A 23,383-nucleotide genomic window follows, 5' to 3' on the forward strand; every position below is an offset into this window, starting at 1 on the left:
ACACATGCTGTAAGAAACATCTTTACCAAATCCACTGCATTTCTGTAGGGACGTTAGTAAGGCAAACAGTGTCCTACACAAACTCTCTAAGCAGAGGATGTTCCTGTGTTTCAGCGTAAATTGGAAAATGTTTACCTGGTTTTCAATACAACTAACTCAAGAATCGGTTCCTCACCAAAGAGTATGGAGATCTATCTCCCAGAGATAATTACTTGTTTGATGACTACACACAGAAAGACTGCAATGGACAGATAATACTGCAAAGACAGAACATGCAAAAAACAGAACATAGTCTGGTCTATTTCCACACCAAAATTTTTTTTTTATTATTTATTTTTTTATTAATTATTTTTATTAACATATAATGTATTATTTGCCCCAGGGGTACAGGTCTGTGAATCGTCAGGTTTACACATTTCACAATACTCACCATATCATATACCCTCCCCAGTGTCCACCAAGCTATTAAAATGCTCTGTTCTTCTTTACTTTCTACTCAAGATGGTCCTCAGTTACTTACTTCATTTGCATAACTTGGAAAACTATTTACTGATGGCTTCCAGCTCTGTATCGAAAGCCCTACTCCCTTCTCAGCTCCAGATCCATGTTTCTACCTGCCTGGTGAGAGATGGGGGGCTCTGAAGCACTTTACACTCCATATAGTCAAAATAAACTCATAATCTTACCCTTCCAAATTTGTTCCTGTCTCTGCTGTCTCGATTAAAAGCGTTGCCATCCAACCTATTATTCAAACTAAAACTATTGTGAAGAAAAGGAAAAGGCAAGCCACAGACTGGAGGAAAATACTTGCAAAACATTTGTTTCCAGAATAAAGAAACCTTATAACTGTATACATAGACAAACAACTGATAAAAAATGGACAAAAGGTATGAAAAGAAAACCCACAAAAGAAGTTTTATGAATGGCAAATAAATACATTAAAAGATGCTCAACAAGATCGATCAGTATGGAAAGGGAAATTAGAAACAGAAGGATATATATCACTATACACCCCCAGAATGGCAAACAATGGTGATGGTTTCAAGGGTATACACATGTGTCAAAACTTATCAAATTGTGCCCCTCAAGTATGTGTGGCTTACTGCATGCCATTATACCTTAATAAAGCTTTTTAAAAGAAAAAGAATGGCAATACCAAATATTGGCGAGGACAGGAAGCATGTGGAATCCCAAACACTGCTGGCAGGCATGCAAAATGGTACAGACACTTTGGAGAACAGTCTGGCAATATCCTTTTTTTTTTTAAGATTTTACTTATTTATTTGACACAGAGAGAGATCACAAGTAGGCAGAAAGGCAGGCAGAGGGGGAGGGGGAAGCAGGCTCCCTGCCAAGCAGACAACCCAATGCAGGGCTCGATCCCAGGACCCTGAGATCATGACCTGAGCTGAAGGCAGAGGCTTACCCCACTGAGCCACCCAGGCGACCCCAGTCTGGCAATTTCTTAAAGAGTTAAGCATACATTTACCATAAGACCCAGCAAGTCCACTCATAGGCATCTATCTACTTAAGAGAAATGAAAACCTATCTGCCCAAAGACTTAACTCAAATGTTCATTAATAGATGCGTTTATACTAGCCAAAAACCAGAAACAAGCCAATGTCTATCAACTGGCAAATGCATAAACAAATTATGGTAAAAATCATACAATGTAAAAACATATATACACTGGTCCTCAGCAATAAGAATAAATTAACTACAGTTATAAATAAGAACATGGATGAATCTCAACAGCTTTATGCCAAGGAAGAAGCAAGACACTGAGGACTAACTAATGAATGATTTACTTATATGAGATTCTAGAAAAAACATAACTATAAGTAATAGGATAAAAAGACCAGTGGTTTCCAGAATCATGGCTACAAGGCAACATGAGCAAATGTGGGGGTGGGGAGGATAGTAATGCCGATGTTCAAGATCATAATTACAGTGGGTGGCTACACAACTGTATACATTTGTCAAAATTCATCAAATTGCATACTTAAAATTAGTGCACTTTTTTGCACTAATAATAACCTCAGTCAACGTGTTTTTTAAAAAGACTAGAAGGATTTTAAAAAATAAAAGACTAGGGACGCGTGGGTGGCTCAGTTGGTTGGACGACTGCCTTTGGCTCAAGTCATGATCCTGGAGTCCCGGAATCGAGTCCCACATCAGGCTCCCAGCTCCACGGGGAGTCTGCTTCTCTCTCTGACCTCCTCGCTCATGCTCTCTCACTGTCTCTCTCTCAAATAAATAAATAAATAACTCTTTAAAATAAATAAATAAATAAATAAATAAATAAAATAAAAGACTAAAAGGAAGGACAAAATAAGAATATTTAAACTAATGACAGTCACAGGTATCATTTATTAAGTATTTAATGCATGTCAGGTCACTGTTATAATGTACTTTACATTCATCACTTCAATGAATCTTATTTTTTTTTTTAAGATTTTATTTATTTATTTATTTGACAGAGATCACAAGTAGGCAGAGAGGCAGGCAGAGAAAGAGGAGGAAGCAGGCTCCCAGCTGAGCAGAGAGCCTGATGCGGGGCTCGATCCCAGGACCCTGGGATCATGACCTGAGCCGAAGGCAGAGGCTTTAACCCACTGAGCCACCCAGTACCTAATGAATCTATTTTTTTAAATAGACAAAAGTCCCTGTACTCCCACAATTTATATGCTATTAGAAGAGGGAATAATCCTCCAAGAGAAGTACTGTCAACACCTGCTTTTTGCAAAAGGGCAAACAGGTTCACAGATTGAATCTACTTTGTTCTGGAGCCCAAGGGCAGTATTTGGAAGAGCTGGAATTTGACTGTAGTCCAGGATTTCTCGACTTCCCATCATCGACAATTTGAGCTGAATAATTCTTCGATGTTAGAGGCCACTCTATAGGGAACACTGTAGGGTGTCCAGCAGCATTTCTGGCCTCACCCACTAGATGCCCCTACTTGTAACAACCAAGAATATCTCCAGACATTGCCAAATGCCCCCCAGGAGGCAAAACTGCCTCTTTTTGAGAACCACTTGCCCTTTTTTGAGAACCACTGCTTAATCTCTAAAAACTGACATCACAGCCCAAATTATTAAAAACACCTTTCTTTCCATACCTGATACCTGGTTCGGGTCCTGAATTCAGCTCACTTAAGACCTCATCATTAGTCAGTCCATCCAAGGTCTACTCTGTCATTTCAATAACCACACTACCACCAAAGTAACCTCCCCAAAACCTCCAGGGCCTGGATGAGATGTCTGTGCAAAGTGCCCTCACCGCCAGTATCCAGAATTACCATAAATCCTTCGTGTACATACAAAGTCATTACATTGCCCATTGTTTGGGTCTGCCTTCTCCACTACTACGTGAGTTTTACCCAAGCAAGGGCCAAATCTCACTCGTGTCTATATGCCTGGTATCCAGGACTAGAGAGCACTTAAATGGTTTTAGAATTCAAATGTAATTCAGACAAATTGCATATACCATCAAAATGCTTAGATCTCTTGGCTTTAAACGCATCACTAAAAAAAGCCCCCAAATCACACGGTAAAGCTTTAATCAGCGTGAATCCTATCCAAGCAAATGGGTCTTATTCCTGATAGGATCTGAGAGGATGCTCAAACTCAGGATCCAAATGTTATAAGCAGACATGTTGAAGTCTTCAGAACTTCCAAAACAACACAGAGATCAAATTGCCTAATCTTAAAACTCCTTTTAGTCTAGTACACTTTATCAGGGTCCTTAAATAGTGCCACAGCATTTTGGAGCACTAAAGCCCCAACATACATGAACTCCCTCTTGCTACCAACTCATTTATTGGTTCACTGTGGTTTTATTGAGAACCCCCTCAGTGCCAGGGGTACAAAGATGGACTAAGATAAAGGAATAAAAGTTTTAGTGAGGAAAAAAATACAGGAGAAATTAATAAGAGTAGGGTATAAAATGCTAATCTCAAATTCTCTTAGTTCTTCTTAAACATGATTATAGTTTGGTGTGTACTAGGTGTGTTATCTCAAAAGATAATGGGAGTGGGGCACCTGGGTGGCTCAGTGGGTTAAGCCTCTGCTTTCGGCTCAGGTTATGATCTCAGGGTCCTGGGATCGTGCCCCACCCACATCGTGCTCTCTGCTCAGCAGGGAGCCTGCTTCCTCCTCTCTTCTGCCTGCCTCTCTGCCTACTTATGATCTCGTCTGTCAAATAAATAAATAAAATCTTAAAAAAAAAAAAAAAGATAACAGGAGGAGGGGAAGTGCACAGCAGGGAATGAGTGCAGGGTTGGGGAATGCTGGGTTTAGTAGGTGATGGGGATTAAGGAGTCCCCTTGGGAAGAGCACCGGGTACTGTATGTAAGTACTGAATCACTAAATTCTATCCGTGGAACTAATATTACACTATATGTTAACTAAGTGGAATTTAAATTAAAACGTAAGGAAAAAAATAATTCAGCCACTAACTAATGTCTATCAAAAAAAATGACTTAACAGCAACTACCATAAAATAAAAATGATACTTTTGGCAACCGTTTTCCCAACTGTAATAGGATATATAGGGCAACAGTCAACAACTCTACAAAGCCGGCCAACTCAAAGGGATGCTTAAGACCAAATTCAACAATTAATTCATCTTGAAGTGTTCATCAGGAAGTCATTCTATTTGATACTGAGAATTTTTATGGCCACAGTATGCAACTGATAATAACAACTATAAAAAATTTCTGGCTAAGGGGCACCTGGGTGGCTCAGTGGGTTAGGCCGCTGCCTTCGGCTCGGGTCATGGTCTCAGGGTCCTGGGATCGAGTCCCGCATCGGGCTCTCTGCTCGGCGGGGAGCCTGCTTCCTCCTCTCTCTCTCTCTCTGCCTGCCTCTCTGCCTACTTGTGATCTCTCTCTGTCAAGTAAACAAATAAAATCTTTAAAAAAAAAAAAATTTCTGGCTATGATCATTACATCCCTTCTTTACAATCCATCTTTAGGGCCTTAACTAGTCATTTTGTTTTCTATTTTTAGAGCAATTCAAGAACTGTTTTCTGAGGAAAATCATGGTCTTGCACACAGAACCTCTCCAGAGATGTATGTTGCCTGTCTGCTCAGGTCCAAATCCTGACTTGATTGGGGTCTGACCTAATCAGACAGGCAAAATACATGCTCTCAAGACTCTTGACTAAGAATAGAAGCCTAAAATCACTGCTGCCTGATGCTTAAGAAAATGTTGTTACAAGAAATAATATTCAGGGGCACCTGGGTGGCTCAGTGGTTTAAAGTCTCTGCCTTCAGCTCAGGTCGTGATCCCAGGGTCCTGGGATCGAGCCCCATATCGGGCTCTCCGCTCCTTGGGGAGCTTGCTTTCTCCTCTCTCTCTCTGCCTGCCTCGCTGCCTACTTGCGATTTGTCTGTCAAATAAATAAATAAATAAATCTTAAAAAAAAAAAAAAAGGAAAGAAATAATATTCAGGAAGTCCAAGCTGGGGGCTCCCAGAGGCAGCAATTCTGGACTCTTTTTAAAGTGTCAAAACACCCAAAGGAAGGAAAGGAGCCTCAATGAAGGACCTATTGTTAAAGGAGCATCCCAAGGAGCACCTGGGTGGCTCAGTGGGTTAAGCCTTTGCCTTCAGCTCAGGTCATGATCTCAGGGTCCTGGAACTGAATCCGCATCAGGTTCTCTGCTCAGCTGGGAGCCTGCTTCCCCCTCTTTCTCTGCCTGTCTCTCTGCCTACTTATGAGCTCTCTCTGTGTCAAATAAATAAAACCTTTATTTAAAAAAAGAAAGGAGCATCCCGAGAATTGACAGTGAAGGATAATTTAATCTTTCTTACAATATATTCTCTCATACAGCTCTCAAACTTGTTAGTCGCAGGAGCCCCTTTACAACTCTTGAAAACTATCTTTGTGAGTATATCCATCAATATTTATATTAGATTGTAAAAGAAAAATTTTAAACACAGTAATACAGAAGCACAAATTCCATTAGCCCTCAGAGCAGAAGTGAAATCACTCTTTTTGGTTTTTTTAAAGATTTTATTTATTTATTTGACAGACAGAGATCACAAGTAGGCAGAGAGGCAGGCAGAGAGAGAGAGCGAAGGAAACAGGCTCTTTGCGGAGCAGACCGCCGGATGCGGGGCTCGATCCCAAGACACTGGGATCATGACCTGAGCTGAAGGCAGAGGCTTAACCCACTGAGCTACCCAGGTGCTCCTGAAATCACTCTTTTTGTTTTTTTTTTAAGATTTTATTTATTTATTTGACAGAGAGAGAGAGATCACTAGTAGGCAGAGAGGCAAGCAGAGAGAGAGGGTGAAGCAGGCTCCCCACTGAGCAGCTCGATCCCAGGACCCTGAGACCATGACCTGAGCCAGAGGCAGAGGCTTAACCCACTGAGCCACCCAGGCACCCCTCCTGAAATCACTCTTAACTGTAGCCTCAGACAACTCCATGGTGAATCAAAGTGAGTAATAGCAAAAAAAGGAAGTAAAGTCTCAGTATTATTAAGAAAATAGTTTCAGAGGCACCTGGTTGGCTCAGTGAGAAGAGCATGTGACTCTTAATCTTGGGACTGTAAATTCGAGCCCCAGGCTGGGTGGAGAGATTACTTAAAAAATAAAAAACAGGGGCGCCTGGGTGGCTCAGTGGATTACGCCGCTGCCTTCGGCTCAGGTCATGAGCCCAGGTTCCTGGGATCGAGCCCCACATCAGGCTCTCTTCTCCTCAGGGAGTCTGCTTCCTCCTCTCTCCCTCTGCCTGCCTCTCTGCCTACTTGTGATCTCTGTCTCTCAAATAAATAAATAAAATTTAAAAAAAAAAAAAAAAAAAATAAAAAATAAAAAATAAAAAACAAACAAACAAACAAAAACTTAAAAAAAAAAAACAGAAAGTAAAACAAAATTATTTTCTTTTTTTTAAGTTTTATTTGATAGAGAGAAATACAGCAACAGAGGGAACACAAGCAGGGAGAGTGGGAGAGGGAGAAGCAGGCTTCCTGCTGAGGAGGGAGCGGATGTGGGGCTCGATCCCAGGACCCTGGGATCATGACCTGAGCCGAAGGCAGACGCTTAACGGCTGAGCCACCCAGATGCCCCCCCAAAATTTTTTAATTAAAATAATAAATATTCATTGAGGAGTATTTAAGGACACATTCGTTCAATAATTCAAGCAACTATTTTCTATGTGTCAGGCACCAGTCTAGATGCTGGGAATAAACAACCCTGCAACTTGTCATCCCTGTTAGCTCCGAACCAAGCCAAGCCGTCAGTGAACTGTATACTTATACACTAATCTGGGTCTTCGGACAATGTTCACTGGCATTACATGAACCTGGATTGAGAAGAATTATAAGAAGAAATCTTTAAAAACTCACTACTATGTTTATTACTGGGATTGTCCCCCTCACAAAACCACAGGGTCCCCACCATGAAGACCAGTGATAAAAATTTTCACAGATCTAATGATCAAGGGGGCACCTAGGCTGCTCCATCAGTTAAGCATCTGCCTTTAGCTCAGGTCATGATCTCAGGGTCTTGGGGTCGAGCCCCTGCTGAGCAGAGAGCCTGTTTCTCCCTCTCCCCCTGACTGCCACTCCCTCTGCTTGGTGTGCGCTCTCTCTCTCTCTGTCAAATAAAATCTTTAAAAAAAAAAAAAAGAGAGAGAGAGAGAGAGAGATCTAACAATCAAAAAAAGTTGTACTTCTCTTAAACAACATGTGTTTGGAGGCACCTGGGTGGCCCAGTCAGTAAAGCATCTGCCTTCAGCTCAGGTCACAATCTCAGGGTCCTGGGATGGAGACCCACATGGGACTCCCTGCTCAGTATACAGGGAGCCTGCTTCTACCTCTGCCCACCCCCACCCCCCAACTCCTGCTCTCACCCTCCCTCTCTCAAATAAATAAATAAAATCTTAAAACACACACACACACGTTTGATTTTATAAACACCATGAATCTGGAAGTTGAGCTTTATTTTCTTCTTTGCTTTGTTTGAGAAAACTCAGAGCCAAAAATGGAACCCATCTTTAGTAACTATACTGTGTTTTCTAGTATATATACTAACTTTGCCACAGGTTGTTTATTATTATTATTATTATTAATTTAAGATTTTATTTATTTATTTGACAGAGAGAGACACAGCGAGACAGGGAACAAATGCAGGGGGAGTAGGAGAGTGAGAAGCAAGCTTCCCGCCGAGCAGGGAGCCTGATGTGGGGCTCGATCCTAGGACCCTGAGATCATGATCCAAGCCGAAGGCAAATGCTTAATGACTGAGTCACCCAGGCATCCCTGGTTTATTATTCTTTTCTCATTTTTTCTTTGCCTTAATACCTTATTTCTAATCCTTTAGCCTTATACACTTAAAAAAGAGGCAAGAAATAAACAGAATTTGATGGCTGCTTTTTTAACATAAAATTAAGTGTGTACTTTCTATGTGCCAGGCACTATATATACTAAGCACTTTACAACCCTGTAAGGGTTGGACTTCTTCTTTTAAATTATTCTTTTTAAAATTCTTTTAAAAGATTTTATTTATTTATTTGAGAGAGAAAGAGAGAGAGCATAAGCAGGGGGAGTGGAAGAGGGAAACGGAGAAGCGGGCTCCCACCAAGCAGGGAGACTAGCTTGTTTTTATATATTTTTTTTAAGTAAGCACTATACCCAACATGGGGCTTGAACTCACACCTCTGAGATCAAGAGTTGCCTGCTCTACCAACTAAGCCAGCTGGGTGTCCCAGGGTTGAATTCTTATTATTTCTGCATACAGCTGAGGGAACTGAGGCTCAGTTCATTAACTCACATATGATCTCACAATTGTCTGTGACAGCGTTAGGATTCCAATGCAGCCCAACCATTATACCTAGGCATATATACAAGTTAACCCAGGAGCAGATAAGGTGAAGGAGAGGGTGGGGAAGTCCACACACACGATGTGACATTTTTTTTTTTAAGATTTTATTTATTTATTTGACAGAGAGAGATCAGAAGCAGGCAAAGAGGCAGGCAGAGAGAGAGAGAAGGAAGCAGGCTCCCGGCCGAGCAGAGAGCCCGATGCGGGGCTCGATCCCAGGACCCTGGGATCATGACCTGAGCCGAAGGCAGCGGCTTAACCCACTGAGCCACCCAGGCGCCCCACGATGTGACATTTAAGCTAAGAGTCTTAAAGGAGGGAGCTTGCCAAGGAACAAGGAGAAAGTATTTGAGAGAGAGAGAGAAATCATGTGCAAAAACCCGAAGCAAAGAGAGAACATAAGTTCTGAGAACAGCAAACAGAACACAAAGTTACATGCAGCAATTTACTCATCATACAGGATTCACCAGAAAGTTAAGTCATTTAATATTAGACATCTGAGAGGTCCATTATTGAGAATTTCCATGGCTGCAGTATTAAACTGTCGCTGGGAAGACAGGCAGAAGTGAAATAAAGGCAGTCTCTCGGCGGGGGGCACAAAGGGAGGGGGCAGAGGGAGAAGGAAAGTGAGAATTCCAAGCAAGTGCCATGCTCAGCACAGAGCCCGACGTACGGGCTCCATCCCATGACCCTGAGATGATGACACAAGCTGAAATCAAGAGCTGGATGCTCAACCACTGGGCCACCCAGATACCCCAAAGGTAGTCTCTTTGTATCATTAGGCTAAAAAGTCTGAATTACGTTCAATAAGCAATGGGGAACCACAGAAGGATTGAAGCAGAAGAATTACAAGATCAACTTGCACAGCATGATGAGTGAATTACAGATTTGACGTAGAGAATGCAGTCAGGCCACAGCAAGAGAGGGTTAGTGGGGTAATGAGAGTTAAAATCGGTCCAAAAAAACCATGTAATGTAAGCCATATGTATTATTTTTAATTTTTGAATAACCATGTTAGAAAAGTAAAAAGAAAAAAAGTGAAAATAATCTTAGTAATACTTTTAATTTAATATATCTAAAATACGATTTCTTCATATAATCAATACAAAAACTTCGGGGCGCCTGGGCGGCTCAGTGGGTTAAGCCACTGCCTTCGGCTCAGGTCATGATCTCAGGGTCCTGGGATCGAGTCCCGCATCAGGCTCTCTGCTCAGCAGGGAGCCTGCTTCCTTCTCTCTCTCTCTCTGCCTGCCTCTCTGCCTACTTGTAATCTCTGTCAAATAAATAAATAAAATATTAAAAAAAAAAACTAGTAATAAAAAATTTTACATTCTTTTTTTTATACCAATTGGAAATCTGATGTGTATTTTTACTTAGAATATACTTGTTTTGGACATTAAATTTTCACTGGGAATATTTGATGTGTATATAAATTTCATAAAACTTGTAGATGAAAAAGTAGATTCACATACCCAAATTTTTCCAAACATACTTGAACATTTTCCAGTCAAATACCAGTCTTTGAACTTAAATTAATTACAATTAATAAAATTCAAAATTCAGTTCCTCAGCCATGCCAGCCACATTTCAAGTGCTTTATGGCCATATATGGCTACCATATTGAACAGTACAGATCCAGAATGACAAAGGACCTTTGGCTGGTATCATTTCTGTCATCAGCATTTCATATCTACTTACTGTTTAGGTATTCTGCATGCTAACATCAGTAACTTGCCAAGTATTAACTAAGACAGTAGCCCTACTGGTCACATCCTCACTACTGTAACTTACTTTCTTTCTAGACCACTGCCTACCTCTGTGCAAAAGAAACCTCCTCATAATTGCTACATAGTATCTGACATGTGAAATGCACCCAAAGATGTCTGTGGGATAGACAGATGCTCTTCATCATCACTCAAGGAGTAATTCACTTGTTTGCAGACTAAGTACACTCTCTGTTTCTATTTCCCTATGCCCTGATTTTTTATTAGACTCTATGTACTAAGTATGATGATAAAAGAACAAGCAGTAAGGAAATCTATTTTCAATTGTATTTTTATTAGAGGCATTACAGTATAATGGTTAAGAGCCCAAGCTCTGGAGTCAGATTGCCTGGATTCAGATGTGGGCTCCATTATTTATTAGATGAGTGATTTGGGCCTCAGTTTCCTCTTCTGCAAAATTGTGGTAACAGTACATACTTCCTTGGGGAGTTTCAAGATTGCAGAAGATGATACATATAAAGCACTTGCACATGGTACTGGGCACACAGGAGACATTAAGTAAGCATTAGTTTTTTAATATATTTTAATTATTTTTGAAAGCAAGCTCTATGCCCAATGTGGGGCTCAAACTCACCACCCTGAGATCAAGAGTCGCACACTCTACCAAGGAAGCCAACCAGGTGCCCCCAAATTAGTTTTGTTTTGTTTCTAAGATCTTATTTTTAAGTAATCTCTGCACCCCACCTGGGGCTCGAACTCACAACCCTGAGATCAAAAGAGTCTCATGTTGCACCAACTGAGTCACCCAGGCGCCGCCAACCCCCCTCCGCCAAATACTAGCTTTTTAAACAAAATTGGTGGAGAAGTTGATATTATAGCTAACGTAAAAAACTAGGATTTCTCAATTACCCACGTCTCTTTCCCATATAATCTTACACACACACACACACACACACACACGGTACAGGTATTACTTTGAACTCCTCAACTGAAAAATCTTGCATGTAGTTATATTCATTACAAAAGAAGCTAAATAAAAAACTTCATCTACTAACAATATGTAACTATGCAGTACGGCATAGGTGTAGCTAAGCAAATGGAAAAACACGAAGCAACACAGAAAGGCATTTTGACTTACCTGCTTTTCCGTTTTCGAGGTGGTTTCTCCACTGTGCCAGTCAGTCTACAAACCAAACAAATAAGATGATAACTAAAAGTAACATACAAGAACACATCTCCTGGTCCTACTGTGCCAGTCGAAAACTCAGTGTACCACCCTCTAGGACCATAGGCTCGCTAAGCTCATACCTGACCTTACAAACGCCTGATGCTCTGTTTCCCCTATTTACCAAGACCATGCAACCCTGGGACTCACGGTTCCCCCAATGTCTGCTCTGCCCAAACCCTGCACTCCCTGCTAGTCCCTCACTCCATCCTCAGCTCCTATTCGTCACAGCCCCACTCCCCAAAACCACCCACCTCCACCTACTCATTGTCTGCCTCGTCACCCCCGCAAGCCCCTCCGACCTCCCCTTTCCCGTGCCCACCCCCTCCCGAGCGTGCACTGCCCCTCCGAGCCCCGCCCCTCCAGGCCCCGCGCCCCCCGCATTCCACGGCCCGTCCACGGGGCGCGCGCACCCTGCCCCTCCCGGTCCGGCGCCCCCAGCCTCACCCCTCGGCGTCCCTTCCCTCACACGCCCCTCACGTCCGGCCTCGAGGATGCGATCGCCGCCCAGCCCACTCCCGCGTCCCTGGACGCCCCCGAGGCCCCCCCCCCCACTCAGCCTGAACCCCCCGCCCCTCCCGTCTTGGAGCCCCGAATGCTTCACGGCCCCTGGGCCCGCTCCCGCGCCCCCACCCCATCCCCAACCCCGACCTCGACCCAGCTCCCGCCCCACCTGGGGGCCAGGCGACTCCGCGGCTGCTGGGGCTGCCGGGCTCCTCTGACCATCCGGCTCCTGCTCCGCCGCGGGAGCTGCTCCGGCGGCCGCAGGGCTCGCTCGGGAAGCTGAGGCGGCGGAGGCTGGAGTAGGCGGAGAGGCGGGAGGAGGGCCTCGCGCCTCTGCCTGGCATGCCGCGGGGCCCGCCTCCACCGCGCCTCTCCCCGACTCCCATTGGCTAGAGCTGTAGTGTGGCCGAAAGCCTAGCAGTCGATTGGACGCGCAGGCCGTCACATCCCGCCACCTAGGTTTGGTTGAGACTGCAGGTGGCGGCGGAGGTGCCTTAGAGATTGCTAGTAGGGCAGGGGAGACCCAAGCGCCACCGTGCGCTGGAAAGTAGAAACTGCATCTCAGGCGCCAGACACCTGCCGGCAGGTTCTCCTGGCTCTGCGTCCTGCATTCCACACACCTGCTGGCGCCCCCCAACACTGCACCACGCCAAGACCAAGAGCCAAGCACTGCAATTTCCCAAACTCTGGCAGGTGCAACAGTGCGGTAACTCTCCAGAAGGAGCTTCATTTTGAACCACCTCGATGCGGTCCCTGACTCTACATCATGCTGAAACGGTCTCACAGCTCACAGATACCCTTGATAGAGGATCCAGCAAGAAAACTGCAAGAATCTACCAAAATAAAGCATGTTTCAGATGCTCAGTTCTCTGAAGAAAAGATCACAAGCTTGTGGGCAAGCTTTCCAAGAAAGCAAGAAAAAAATTGCCATGAAAGAAAAATCATCACTGCAAACAGAATTGATGCCATAACTAAAAGCAGTGTGTTCCATTTTGGAAGGACTAAGTAGAATTGATCCTCGAGTGTGTGCTAACCATCCTGTGATACTGCAGATGATCGTAAATTAAATGCCAGTTAATCAATTTAAAAATAAATTTCACTGCATTTTTATTGTTGACAGACCTAAATACGCAATACTTTCAGCACATAGGCACAGTGTAAGTTATTGTTCCTCTTATACTTTAATAGGGCCATCCTTGAAGACACAGCTCATTAACATATAAAATTCTTCCTTTAATGTATTCTACAGCCTCTCCACATTCCACATGAACAGGTGTTTGTTTTTGGTAGATCCTTGGCATCTATTTGAAACTGGGAGGAGGCACCAAACTTTCTTTTGCTATTACCTTTTTATTAGAAAATGTTTTTATGCATCAATAATGTGACAACCTAGAGTAGATCACATCAGCACACTGAGGACAAATCTCTCACTAGCCCTCACAAATGGCAGAAATTAGGATACTAGTTTTTCACAAAACCGAATTTATTTGACAGAAAGGACTTTTATTATGAGATGGCTCTTTTTACATCTTTCATGTTAAAAATGACATTCCTTCTATGAAATAATGATGACAAATTGTACCGGGGGTTCTTAAATGGCTTTGACAAGGGAAAAAATGTTGTTGAACGTCTGTTGGTTCCCATAATTAACATTTTATGTAATCCCCAAATCACCAAACTGTGAACAGCCTTGATCTCAACCAAATCAGAAAAGGGGGGACAGAATAATTTGTCAGACAAGAGTGTGGCAGGTGGAATGGGAGTCCTGGTGGGAAGGGCCATCAACTCACTAGAAGACTAATTTTGAAATATCACTTATTACATTTCTTAAAAACAGGGATTAAAATTCTGTGTGGTTTTCAAGATCTTTCATAACTGGCCAACTCCTGATAACTGGTTCTGCCAATAGAGCTGTGCATTCATTTCTTAAACCTTCCCAAGGGGCACCCTCAAGTCCTATCTTCATGTCATATGCAAGTTCTAATAATCTCTGCTTCTGTGTTTTTACTAAATAAGAAATGTACATCCCACCATTCTTGTTCACATTTAATTCAAACTTCTTTTAAGCTTTCCCAATTACTCCATTCTAGATCACTTTCTTCTCCAAATTTGTTGTACTTTCATAAGCTACACTGTATCAGCAATTATATATTACCTTAAATTATTCTTACTTCCCACCTACATTTAATTAAAATGATATATTAGAATGAGCCCTCAATAAATGGCAGCTTTGGGCCAGGGACTGGGTACTTTATATGTGCTATTTTTAATCCTGAGATCAACTCTGTATGGTACTCTCTATTTTAGACACAGAATTTTAAGATCCAGAGAACCCAATTCACACAGTGTCACACAGCTACAATAACCAATACTGCGTAAGATGGCTTAAGAGGGTTTAAGATGTATTCTCATATGCCCTAAAGAGGTTCAAGTTCCAGCTCTCCTATGCAACCTTGGCAAAGTTACCTATCCTAAATCTGTTCCTTCATCTGAAGGGGGACAGGGGGTGGGAGGTGGGGACAGGTAATACAGTCATAGAACCATGGCAAAGGTAAAGACAAAATAGGGCACATACGGCACTTACCTAAGTTAGCTATTACTGCCTGGCAGAGCTGGGTTTTTTACCTAAGATCTGATCCCAGAGCCTATATTCTATACACTATTCCATAATGCCTCCATGCACTCTTTTAGATCTCATTCCCATTTATACACAAAAACAGAGTGCTGAGAACAATAGTGGGTGTCTAGGGATTTAGTGGAATATACTTATGTAGCAAGTATTCTTGTTGATACACACAAAAAATTCCTCATAAATTTCATGCAATTTGAATAAAGGAAATATTTGAGTGATCCAAGCCAGCATAATCTCTCATGAGGGTAAGAAAGGCAATCACCAACTGACTGATAAGGAAATAGAAAATTAAGAGGAGGAGAATAAGGAACAAACATTCCCCCCGGCAGCTACTGTGTCTGGCACCACACCAGGGGAATTTCCAAATGCTTTTTGGTGTTTTACTACTGTATATTCATCAGCATGAAGGCGCACTGTACACATATAATTGAAAGGGTTGGGATGATCTCATGATGCATGGTTCTGGGCACTGGGTCCAGGACATAACAATGAAACTTGCCTTTAAAGAACTAGAACACTTAGCTCAAAGTCAAATGCAGAACAAGAGAAAGTTTCACTTCTGTTTACTAGTCAAGCAACCAAGTGAAGGAATAAGCATTTTTTAATTTAAATTGTGTTATATAAAATGCTAACTTGTCGGGACAGGCTACAGACTATGCATTAGATAAAAGTTTCTGACAAACTTCCTACAATCTTTTTATTAATTTACACTGAGAGAATATAGCACCTTTCATCCAAGGAACTGAAGGTGCTTTACAAACATTAGCATTTAAAAACAATTACATTTAAAAATCTGGATCCGTGCTGTTAAATCTCTTCAACTCCAGATACACAATTTTCTGGAGGCTGATGGAAAGCAATTCTATTTCTGACAACGAAAGAGGCTCAGAAAGAGTTCAGATTTGCTTTCGCAATACAGGCATTTTCAAAACCTGGTGTTGGGCTTACAAAGCAGAAACACACCAATCTGAATGCAATGAACAATATTTCAAACCTTATTTCAAAAGCAAAACCCAGGGTTTAAGACGTCACAATCTTCCAACAGTTCTGGTCATCCAGATGGAACAGGAGCTGATGCAGGTTGCATATCAGATGTGCTCTTGATCCAGACTTTTTAGGATCACACCCAAATGAACACATTTAAAGTAGTGAGATATTTCAGGAAAAAGCATTAACCTATAAAAAGCTAGCCAAGAGCATATCAGGAAAAGGGAAAGGGAGTAATTGGCAATTAAAAGTAGACAGTTCTCACTAGAGCCTAGGACACTTTATTAGAAACCAAGTATTATCATCAGCAAATAAAAATAGTTATTACCCCCATTAATACAACATAAAGGATTTTACATTCAGCCTACATACAGGGAGTAACAGAGCCTCCTGCCTACAAATCTATGACTTCCAAGTATCTTCCACTACATGATTACTCTATATCGTACATAGCCCTTATTTAGTAGAGGGATCCAAATGTTCCTTTTAGGCTTACAAAGTCCAATACATTCACTCTCTCTTCCCTTTACATGTCTAATAGTAAAAACTATTCTTTTCATGCAAAAAAGCCATTACTCAGCTGAAGAGAAAAAAAAAAATCAGACAAAATAGAGATGGCAGTTAAGGAATGGACAGAATATTATTGGCACATGCCCAACTAGTGACAAACAAATGCAGTACACCATGACTTAAAAATAAAGGTCACATTACAGGGATAACTAAAACAACTACATCGTTCTAAGCTAAGGAGTGTCAAATGGGAAGGGAGGGCTGAGGTTACCGATTTTATTGGTACAACTTAAAAGCAGAGGAGAGCAAGCACTTAAATACAATTTATGGTAACAGAAAAAAACACTGCAGAGAGCTGTTCAAGACCACACCAAGTTGTCTGCATCATTAATTTCCAGTGTTTCACAATTAGTAAAATACATAGCTACATATCCCTGTAAGATAAAAAATACCTTTCCCCCTGAATTACACTGGGGTCAGGGCAGTAACACAAAGCTACTGACCCAACAGTTCAAGTGTGTGCAGCAAATGTCTTAGCCACTTCTTTCATAATAGCTATACAATTAAAAACTAAACAAGGAGCTAGGTGGTTGCAGAAAATAAAAATCAAAATATTATTGTGCTCATTTAATAAAAGAAAAACCCTGATGAAAAATTATGTGCCAAGAAGCTTAGACTATAAAGATTTTTATTGCATTTTTAGGTAACCTGGAAGTTCTTATCCTGAAGGGGAAAAGTTGGTTTTCAAAACTACCTGAACAGATACTAAAGTGCTTTATTAATTGGCTGGCTTCACAAAGATTTCCTGGAATGACAAAAATTAATTATAGTAGTAAAGGGATACCAACTATTTCACAAAATAGTGAATTCCAACATCATTTATGACCACAGTCATAATAGACACTGGAACACTTGTCCTTATTAAGTGGACAGTTGCATATAAAGAACTGATCATCACACCCTTTGGATATTCAAATTACTTACACAAAGCCGAAACACGGTATCACAGACCTTTACAAAATAGGACAATTTGTTTCTTTCTACACTTTTTAAAATTTGCTTCAAATTACAGTTCACAAATACAAGAGTCCTGACTTTTCAACCTTTCCAGTTGCAGTTAAAAAATGAACACTTTCTAAAAGTTAAGGTCAAGTGTTACAGCAAGAGGAGAATGATTCCTATCGAAAAGTACACAGATTTTACTTAATGATACTCATGATAGATTGTAAACTGGATCGATCACATTCTACTTAACTGGTATCAAATGAACACATCAGCATTACAAGTATTAAATGTTTTTCTATTACTATAGAGAATATAAACCAAAACATTAATATGGCAGTTATGTTCTTTAGGCACAGTTTAGTGATTTTTATTTTTTTAAATAAATAGTACTGAATTTCAGTTGAAGTTTTAAACTCAATAACCAAAGGGTCAAAAACTCTGATTTGGGGGGTGGGGGGGGAGAATAACTTTAAACTAACAATGTAAGCTGTTTAAAATTTCTAACACTTTAACCTATCTGGGTTTTATTTAAGATTACTTTATTAAAAAATACAAGGAATCTGAAAAAAGATCAATACAATTATCTTACTGTACAAAGTCATAAGCTATAGCAGTTTTAACTAAAATTTAAAAACACAACAAGGAGGGCAGCCCTTTAGACCAATTTATTTTATATCCATTTAAAATATCATCCAACAAAGGACAATGAAGTTTACAGCTGGGACAGGTATACATAACTCGAGGCATTTGCAGTCCATCGTGCCCACTGAATAACAACTTTGCTGCTGAAATTTCTTAAAACTTACCAAACTAAAACAAAAGCCTGAATGATACAAAAGGAGGAGCATTTCGGGGTAGTCTGTTCTGTCAATTGGCTTTTTAAAAAAAGAGGAAACACATCCTGTTTCCCCCAGACCAGTAAATAAGCAAGAGCTACATGCAGCAGTGTGAGAGTATTAAGACATTTCTCAAGTCTTCTCAAATGAGTCCAAGGTGGGGATGGGATGGGGGAGAAAACTGATAGAAAAACATTGCTATAGACACCAGAACAAACAATAAATTTAGATAATTTAAAATTAAAAAAAAAAAAAAAGGCAAGAGGCAGCATTTCAGCAGCAAAGTGCTCGATAAAAAGTATATTGTAGAGGGTAATACACGAAAGTTGGGGTAAGAAGAGGGAGGAAAAATGGGTCAGCAGGATGGGCGAAGGCCTCAAAGGAAATACGGCGTCGTTGTTCTGGGAGGAATAACACGTTCTGAATCTGGAACTGCCCGGAATAACTTTGGTTCTCTTGTATTTACATCTTTGAAGACCATGATCGAAGCAATATTTCCACAACGATAGCAGTAATTAGGAGCAGACCATACTGTTACAAGCTTCTCATCAAACATAAATTTATAGCCTTCGTGCACTAGTTGGTGTGCTCTGCAGATGAGTTTTAAGTTGTTGATATGAACAAACTGCAATTTAGAAAGGTTTTGTTAAGTATCTAGCACACTTAAGAAAAATCATGCTATATATTTTATGCACACACACACACGAAAATAAGATTTACATAAAGTATAGGGGTGCCTGGGTAGCTCAGTCAGTTAAGCACCCAACTCTTGGTTTTGGCTCAGGTAATGATTTCAGGGTTGTGAGATCAAGGCCCTCGTATGGCTCCACACTGGACAGTGGAGCCTGCTTAAGATTCTCTCTCCCCTTGCCCAACCCCTTCCCCCTCTAAAATAAACAAACAAATAAATAAATAAAAAAGATAAATCCTTTTACTACTAAAGTTCTCATGATTATAGAACCTACTCTACTGGTCATCCCCCTACTTCCAAAAGTACAGAGCTGCTTTGACTTAAGTTATAGAAATCACACAGTCACATAATTTATTAGAAATTTCTGGAAGAGGAGTGCCTGGGTGGCTCAGTGGGTTAAGGCCTCTGCCTTCAGCTTAGGTCATGATCCCAGTGATCTGGGATTGAGCCCCGCAGCAGGCTCTCTGCTCAGCAGGGAGCCTGCTACCTCCTCTCTCTCTGCCTGCCTCTCTGCCTGCTTGTGATCTCTGTCTGTCAAATAAATAAATAAAATCTGAAATTTTAAAAAAAAAAAAAAAAGAAATTTTTGGAAGTGTTCTGTAAGCAGTATTAGATATGAAATAAAGTTTTTATAGGATAATGGAAAAATATGTTGCTATCCATATTTATCATTTACTGAGGGTTTAGTATGGTTCTTATAAGAATTCTGAGATTTATTCTTCTTTTGTAACTTAAGGAAACAGAGGGTCAGAGCACATAAATAATTAACCTAAATTATGTTGAACCTAACTCTCTAATTCCTTTGTGCTGGATTACTTCCCAATATAAACTCATCCCTATGTCCATATATAATGTGTGTGTGTGTGTGTGTGTGTGTGTGTGTGTGTGTTTTTTAAAGATTTTATTTATTTATTTGACAGAGATCACAAGTAGGCATAGAGGCACAGAGGCAGGCAGAGAGAGAGAGGAGGAAGCAGGCTCCCTGCCAAGCAGAGAGCCCGATGCGGGACTCGATCCCAGGACCCTGAGATCATGACCTGAGCCGAAGACAGCGGCTTAACCCACTGAGCCACCCAGGCGCCCCTGTGTGTGTTTGTTTTTAAATTAAAAACAGCTGAGGGATGCTTGGGTGGCTCAGTCAGTTAAGCATTTGCCTTCAGCTTGGGTGGTGATCCTGGTGTCCTGGCACATCAGGCTCCTTGCTCAGCAGGGAGCTTGCTTCTCCCTCTGCCTCTGCCTGCCACTCTGCCTGCCTGTACGCTCGCTCTCTGACAAATAAAGAAAAATAAAATCTTAAAAAAAAAAACAAAACAAAACAGCTGAACTTCAAAAGTTGGACTTTCGCTATATATAGATACATAGATAGATATAGCTATATCTATCAAATCATCATGTTGTGCATCTAAAACTAATACACTGCTTTATATCAATTAATCTAAATTGAAAATATATATTAAAAATTTTTATATACAGGGATGCCTTGGTAGCTCAGTCAGCTGAGCCTCTGCCTTCAGCAGGTCATGATCCCAGGGTCCTGGGACTAAGTCCTACCTACACTGGGCTCCTTGCTCAGCAGGGAGCCTACTTCTGCCTCTGCCTGCTATTCTCCCTGCTTGTGCTCCCTCTCTTGCTCTTGCTCTCTCTGACAAATAAGTAAATAAATCTTTTTAAAAATTTATAGGGGCGCCTGGGTGGCTCAGTGGGTTAAGCCACTGCCTTCGGCTCAGGTCATGATCTCAGGGTCCTGGGATCGAGCCCCACATCAGACTCTCCGCTCAGCAGGGAGCCTGCTTCCTCCTCTCTCGCTGCCTGCCCCTCTGCCTACTTATGATCTCTCTCTGTCAAATAAATAAATAAAATCTTTAAAAAAAAATTTTTATATATATATACATATATATACATACACACACACATATATGTATATGACCTATCTTGCCCTTGCTATTATAATAATTAATTGCAATATTTGAAAAAAAAGAAAAAAGAAAGAAACATCTATTTTATACGTATTAGCAGACGGATACTGAAGGAGGTGCTTTCATTATGTCATCTCATCTAACCAGTAAGGAAAGACATAGATGATGAATTAGATGAGAAAAAGAAGGTTGTTATCTATAGTCACCATAGTTCTTTAAGTAGTCCATTAGCAACCAACAAGCCATTTTTCAAAAATATTGGCTTTACCTCATTTGTGACCTTTGCGCCAAAAAGCCAACCTGCTCCTCGGGGACTGATGGCCCAAGTATCCACATCTTCAGGATCTGACCAAACCAGATCACAAAATGCTCCTTTATGAGGAATTTCCTGATTCCGTTCAATGGTTCGAATTTGATCCAGTGTTTTGATATCAGGAGATAAACCACCATGAACACACAAAATCTGCTCATCTATTAACTAGCAAAAAGGATAACAGAGTTGAAAGCATAATGATAAACTCAGTCATATCTAAATTCATCAATGAGTGTTAATGATGTCAATATAACTGAGATGGCAATTGGATAAGAGTATGCAAAGGGTTACTGACAGGAAAATACTTGAGGTTTTACAAAGATTTACATAAACTTACAGCTGCTACTGTGAGCATGTCGAAAACTTTGGTACAGTATCTCCAGGCATTAGCATTTCCATATTTGGTTTGGCACTCATCTGTGAAATAAACAGAAGAGTTTCTCATTAGTGTGAAGTTCTAAAGCTGCCAATAAAAATGAAGAATGCACCCAATACTAAAGAAGTTTAAATTAAACTAGGATGGCAAGCTATAACCTGGTAGGTCTTCCACGTAGAGCCATGAAGAAGACTTGTGTTCAACTAATCTAAGCATGTGGTCCTGCTTTTCATTCCAGAAGTGCCCCTAGAAAGCAGCTCAAGTTATTGATCAAAATGCTATGATCAGAAAGAGCTAACTATTAAATTCATACAACCCAAAACAAATGCTTTGGCTTATTATTTATTCATACTGAACAATTCTGTCAGAGTAATTTATTTAATGTGACCACCTTACTCTAGTAGGATGATCAAACAAATCAGAGGACCCTTAATTATAGGAGCATTGGAGATGCCTATCTCAACATTTCTCAGGCCTAAGTTGTCTCTTTTAAGATTTTCTGCAAATTGCACTATGAAATACTTGAACTCCAGGAAGCACACCTGCAGTCATCACTGGAGACAGACCGCCAATCAGGTTCTGAAATATTCCCAGCTGAACAATTTCTCTGTTGTCTACAACAGTTAATAGGATATAGGGCTCTTCTTCCATTAATATCATGGAAGTTCCGTTTGACTTCTTCCTTAGTTAAAAAAAAAACAAAACCTGACACATCACTATTGCTGTAAGTACAATTGAAAATACTACAGAAGACTATGGGGTATGGTGAAGCCTCATGATTTTCTAAATTACCTCTATGTGTGAAGCAGGATCCTTAAGTAAACCTGTCATGAGAGCACTAACGTTGGGCTGAGCTTGCAGGCAAGAATCTTGTCTTCTTCATCTTTATACAAATGCAAAGCGTTTGGTTCACAATAATTGATCAGTATGTGTCTATCAGTGTGAACTGAATGCTCAATATAGTTAATAGCTATATATGGACTTTTTTACTACTTTAAAATCAATGTTAACTTCCATGATAACTAAAATTATCTCCCGCCTGAGAAGCTAGTGGTCTTCCTTTTATTAAACAAAATAACAGACCAGCACAGCTTGAGAACAAGAGAATTCAATCCTAGATGTTGTACTGTTGTCATTTTCTTCAGTCAAGGTATCTTGATTAAAACGTCCTCTTTTGGATGCCTCTGTGGCTCACTCAGGAAAGCATCTGCCTTTGGCTCAGGTCAGCATCTGCCTTTGGCTCAGGTCATGATCCCAGGGTCCTGGGATCAAGTCCCGCATAGGGTTCCTTTGTCAGTGGGGAGCCTGCTTTTCCCTCTATCTACCACTCCCTCTGCTTGTGCTCTGTCTCTGACAAATAAATAAAATCTTTAAAAAATTAAAATTAAAAATAAAAAGTCCTCTTTCCTCTCCCCCTTTATCCCTTTGTCCTACATTGATAAATGTGGGTCAAATTTTGGGATGTAATTATAATATTAATAATATAATATTAATCTCAACTTTATCTTAATCTTAATCTTTTTTTGTTAATTTTTTTGTGATGATTCTATTTCTTTATCTGACAGAGAGAGAGAAAAATCACGAGAGAGACATACAGAGGTGGGGGGTGGGAAGCAGGCTCCCTGCCGAGCAGAGAGCCTGATATGGGACTCGATACCAGGACCCTGGGATCATGACCTGAGCCGAAGGCAGAGGCTTAACCCACTGAGCCATCCAGGTGCCCCTTAATCTCAATCTTAACTAAGTTAACACCACAGTATTGTACTATCCAAACTACTGACTATTTTGCAAAAGAATAAAAAACTTCAGGAGCCTGGGTGGCTCAATGGGTT

General features: G+C 40.8%; 2 protein-coding genes across 6 annotated transcripts in view; both read right to left on the reverse strand.

Annotated features, from left to right (window-relative positions):
• The window catches only part of SCAI (suppressor of cancer cell invasion), a 134,238-nt gene extending 121,506 nt beyond the window's left edge, over positions 1–12,732 (reverse strand). Inside the window, exons 1-2 of one of the 5 annotated variants that reach the window (XR_006607432.1) lie at positions 12,455–12,732; positions 11,695–11,739 (exon numbers count right to left, since the gene is read on the reverse strand). Coding sequence is in view for 2 of the 5 variants with exons in the window: in XM_045082384.1 (XP_044938319.1) it covers positions 11,695–11,739; positions 12,455–12,507 (98 nt within the window). In the remaining 3 variants the exon portion in view is untranslated. Of the gene's footprint in view, positions 1–11,694; positions 11,740–12,454 lie in introns of those variants that run through there. The other 4 variants (XR_006607431.1, XM_045082384.1, XM_045082382.1 and 1 more) reach the window with 4 other exon arrangements.
• Positions 12,733–15,600: 2,868 nt separating this feature from the next.
• The window catches only part of PPP6C (protein phosphatase 6 catalytic subunit), a 36,628-nt gene continuing 28,845 nt past the window's right edge, over positions 15,601–23,383 (reverse strand). Inside the window, exons 5-7 of the mRNA XM_004757333.3 lie at positions 21,513–21,592; positions 21,131–21,340; positions 15,601–18,880 (exon numbers count right to left, since the gene is read on the reverse strand). Coding sequence (XP_004757390.1) covers positions 18,632–18,880; positions 21,131–21,340; positions 21,513–21,592 — 539 coding nt within the window. The 3' untranslated portion in view covers positions 15,601–18,631. The remainder of the gene's footprint in view (positions 18,881–21,130; positions 21,341–21,512; positions 21,593–23,383) is intronic.

The sequence above is a fragment of the Mustela putorius genome, unplaced genomic scaffold, assembly GCF_011764305.1.
Source record: "Mustela putorius furo isolate JIRA1106 unplaced genomic scaffold, ASM1176430v1.1 tig00000596_pilon_pilon_pilon, whole genome shotgun sequence".
NCBI lineage: Eukaryota > Metazoa > Chordata > Mammalia > Carnivora > Mustelidae > Mustela > Mustela putorius.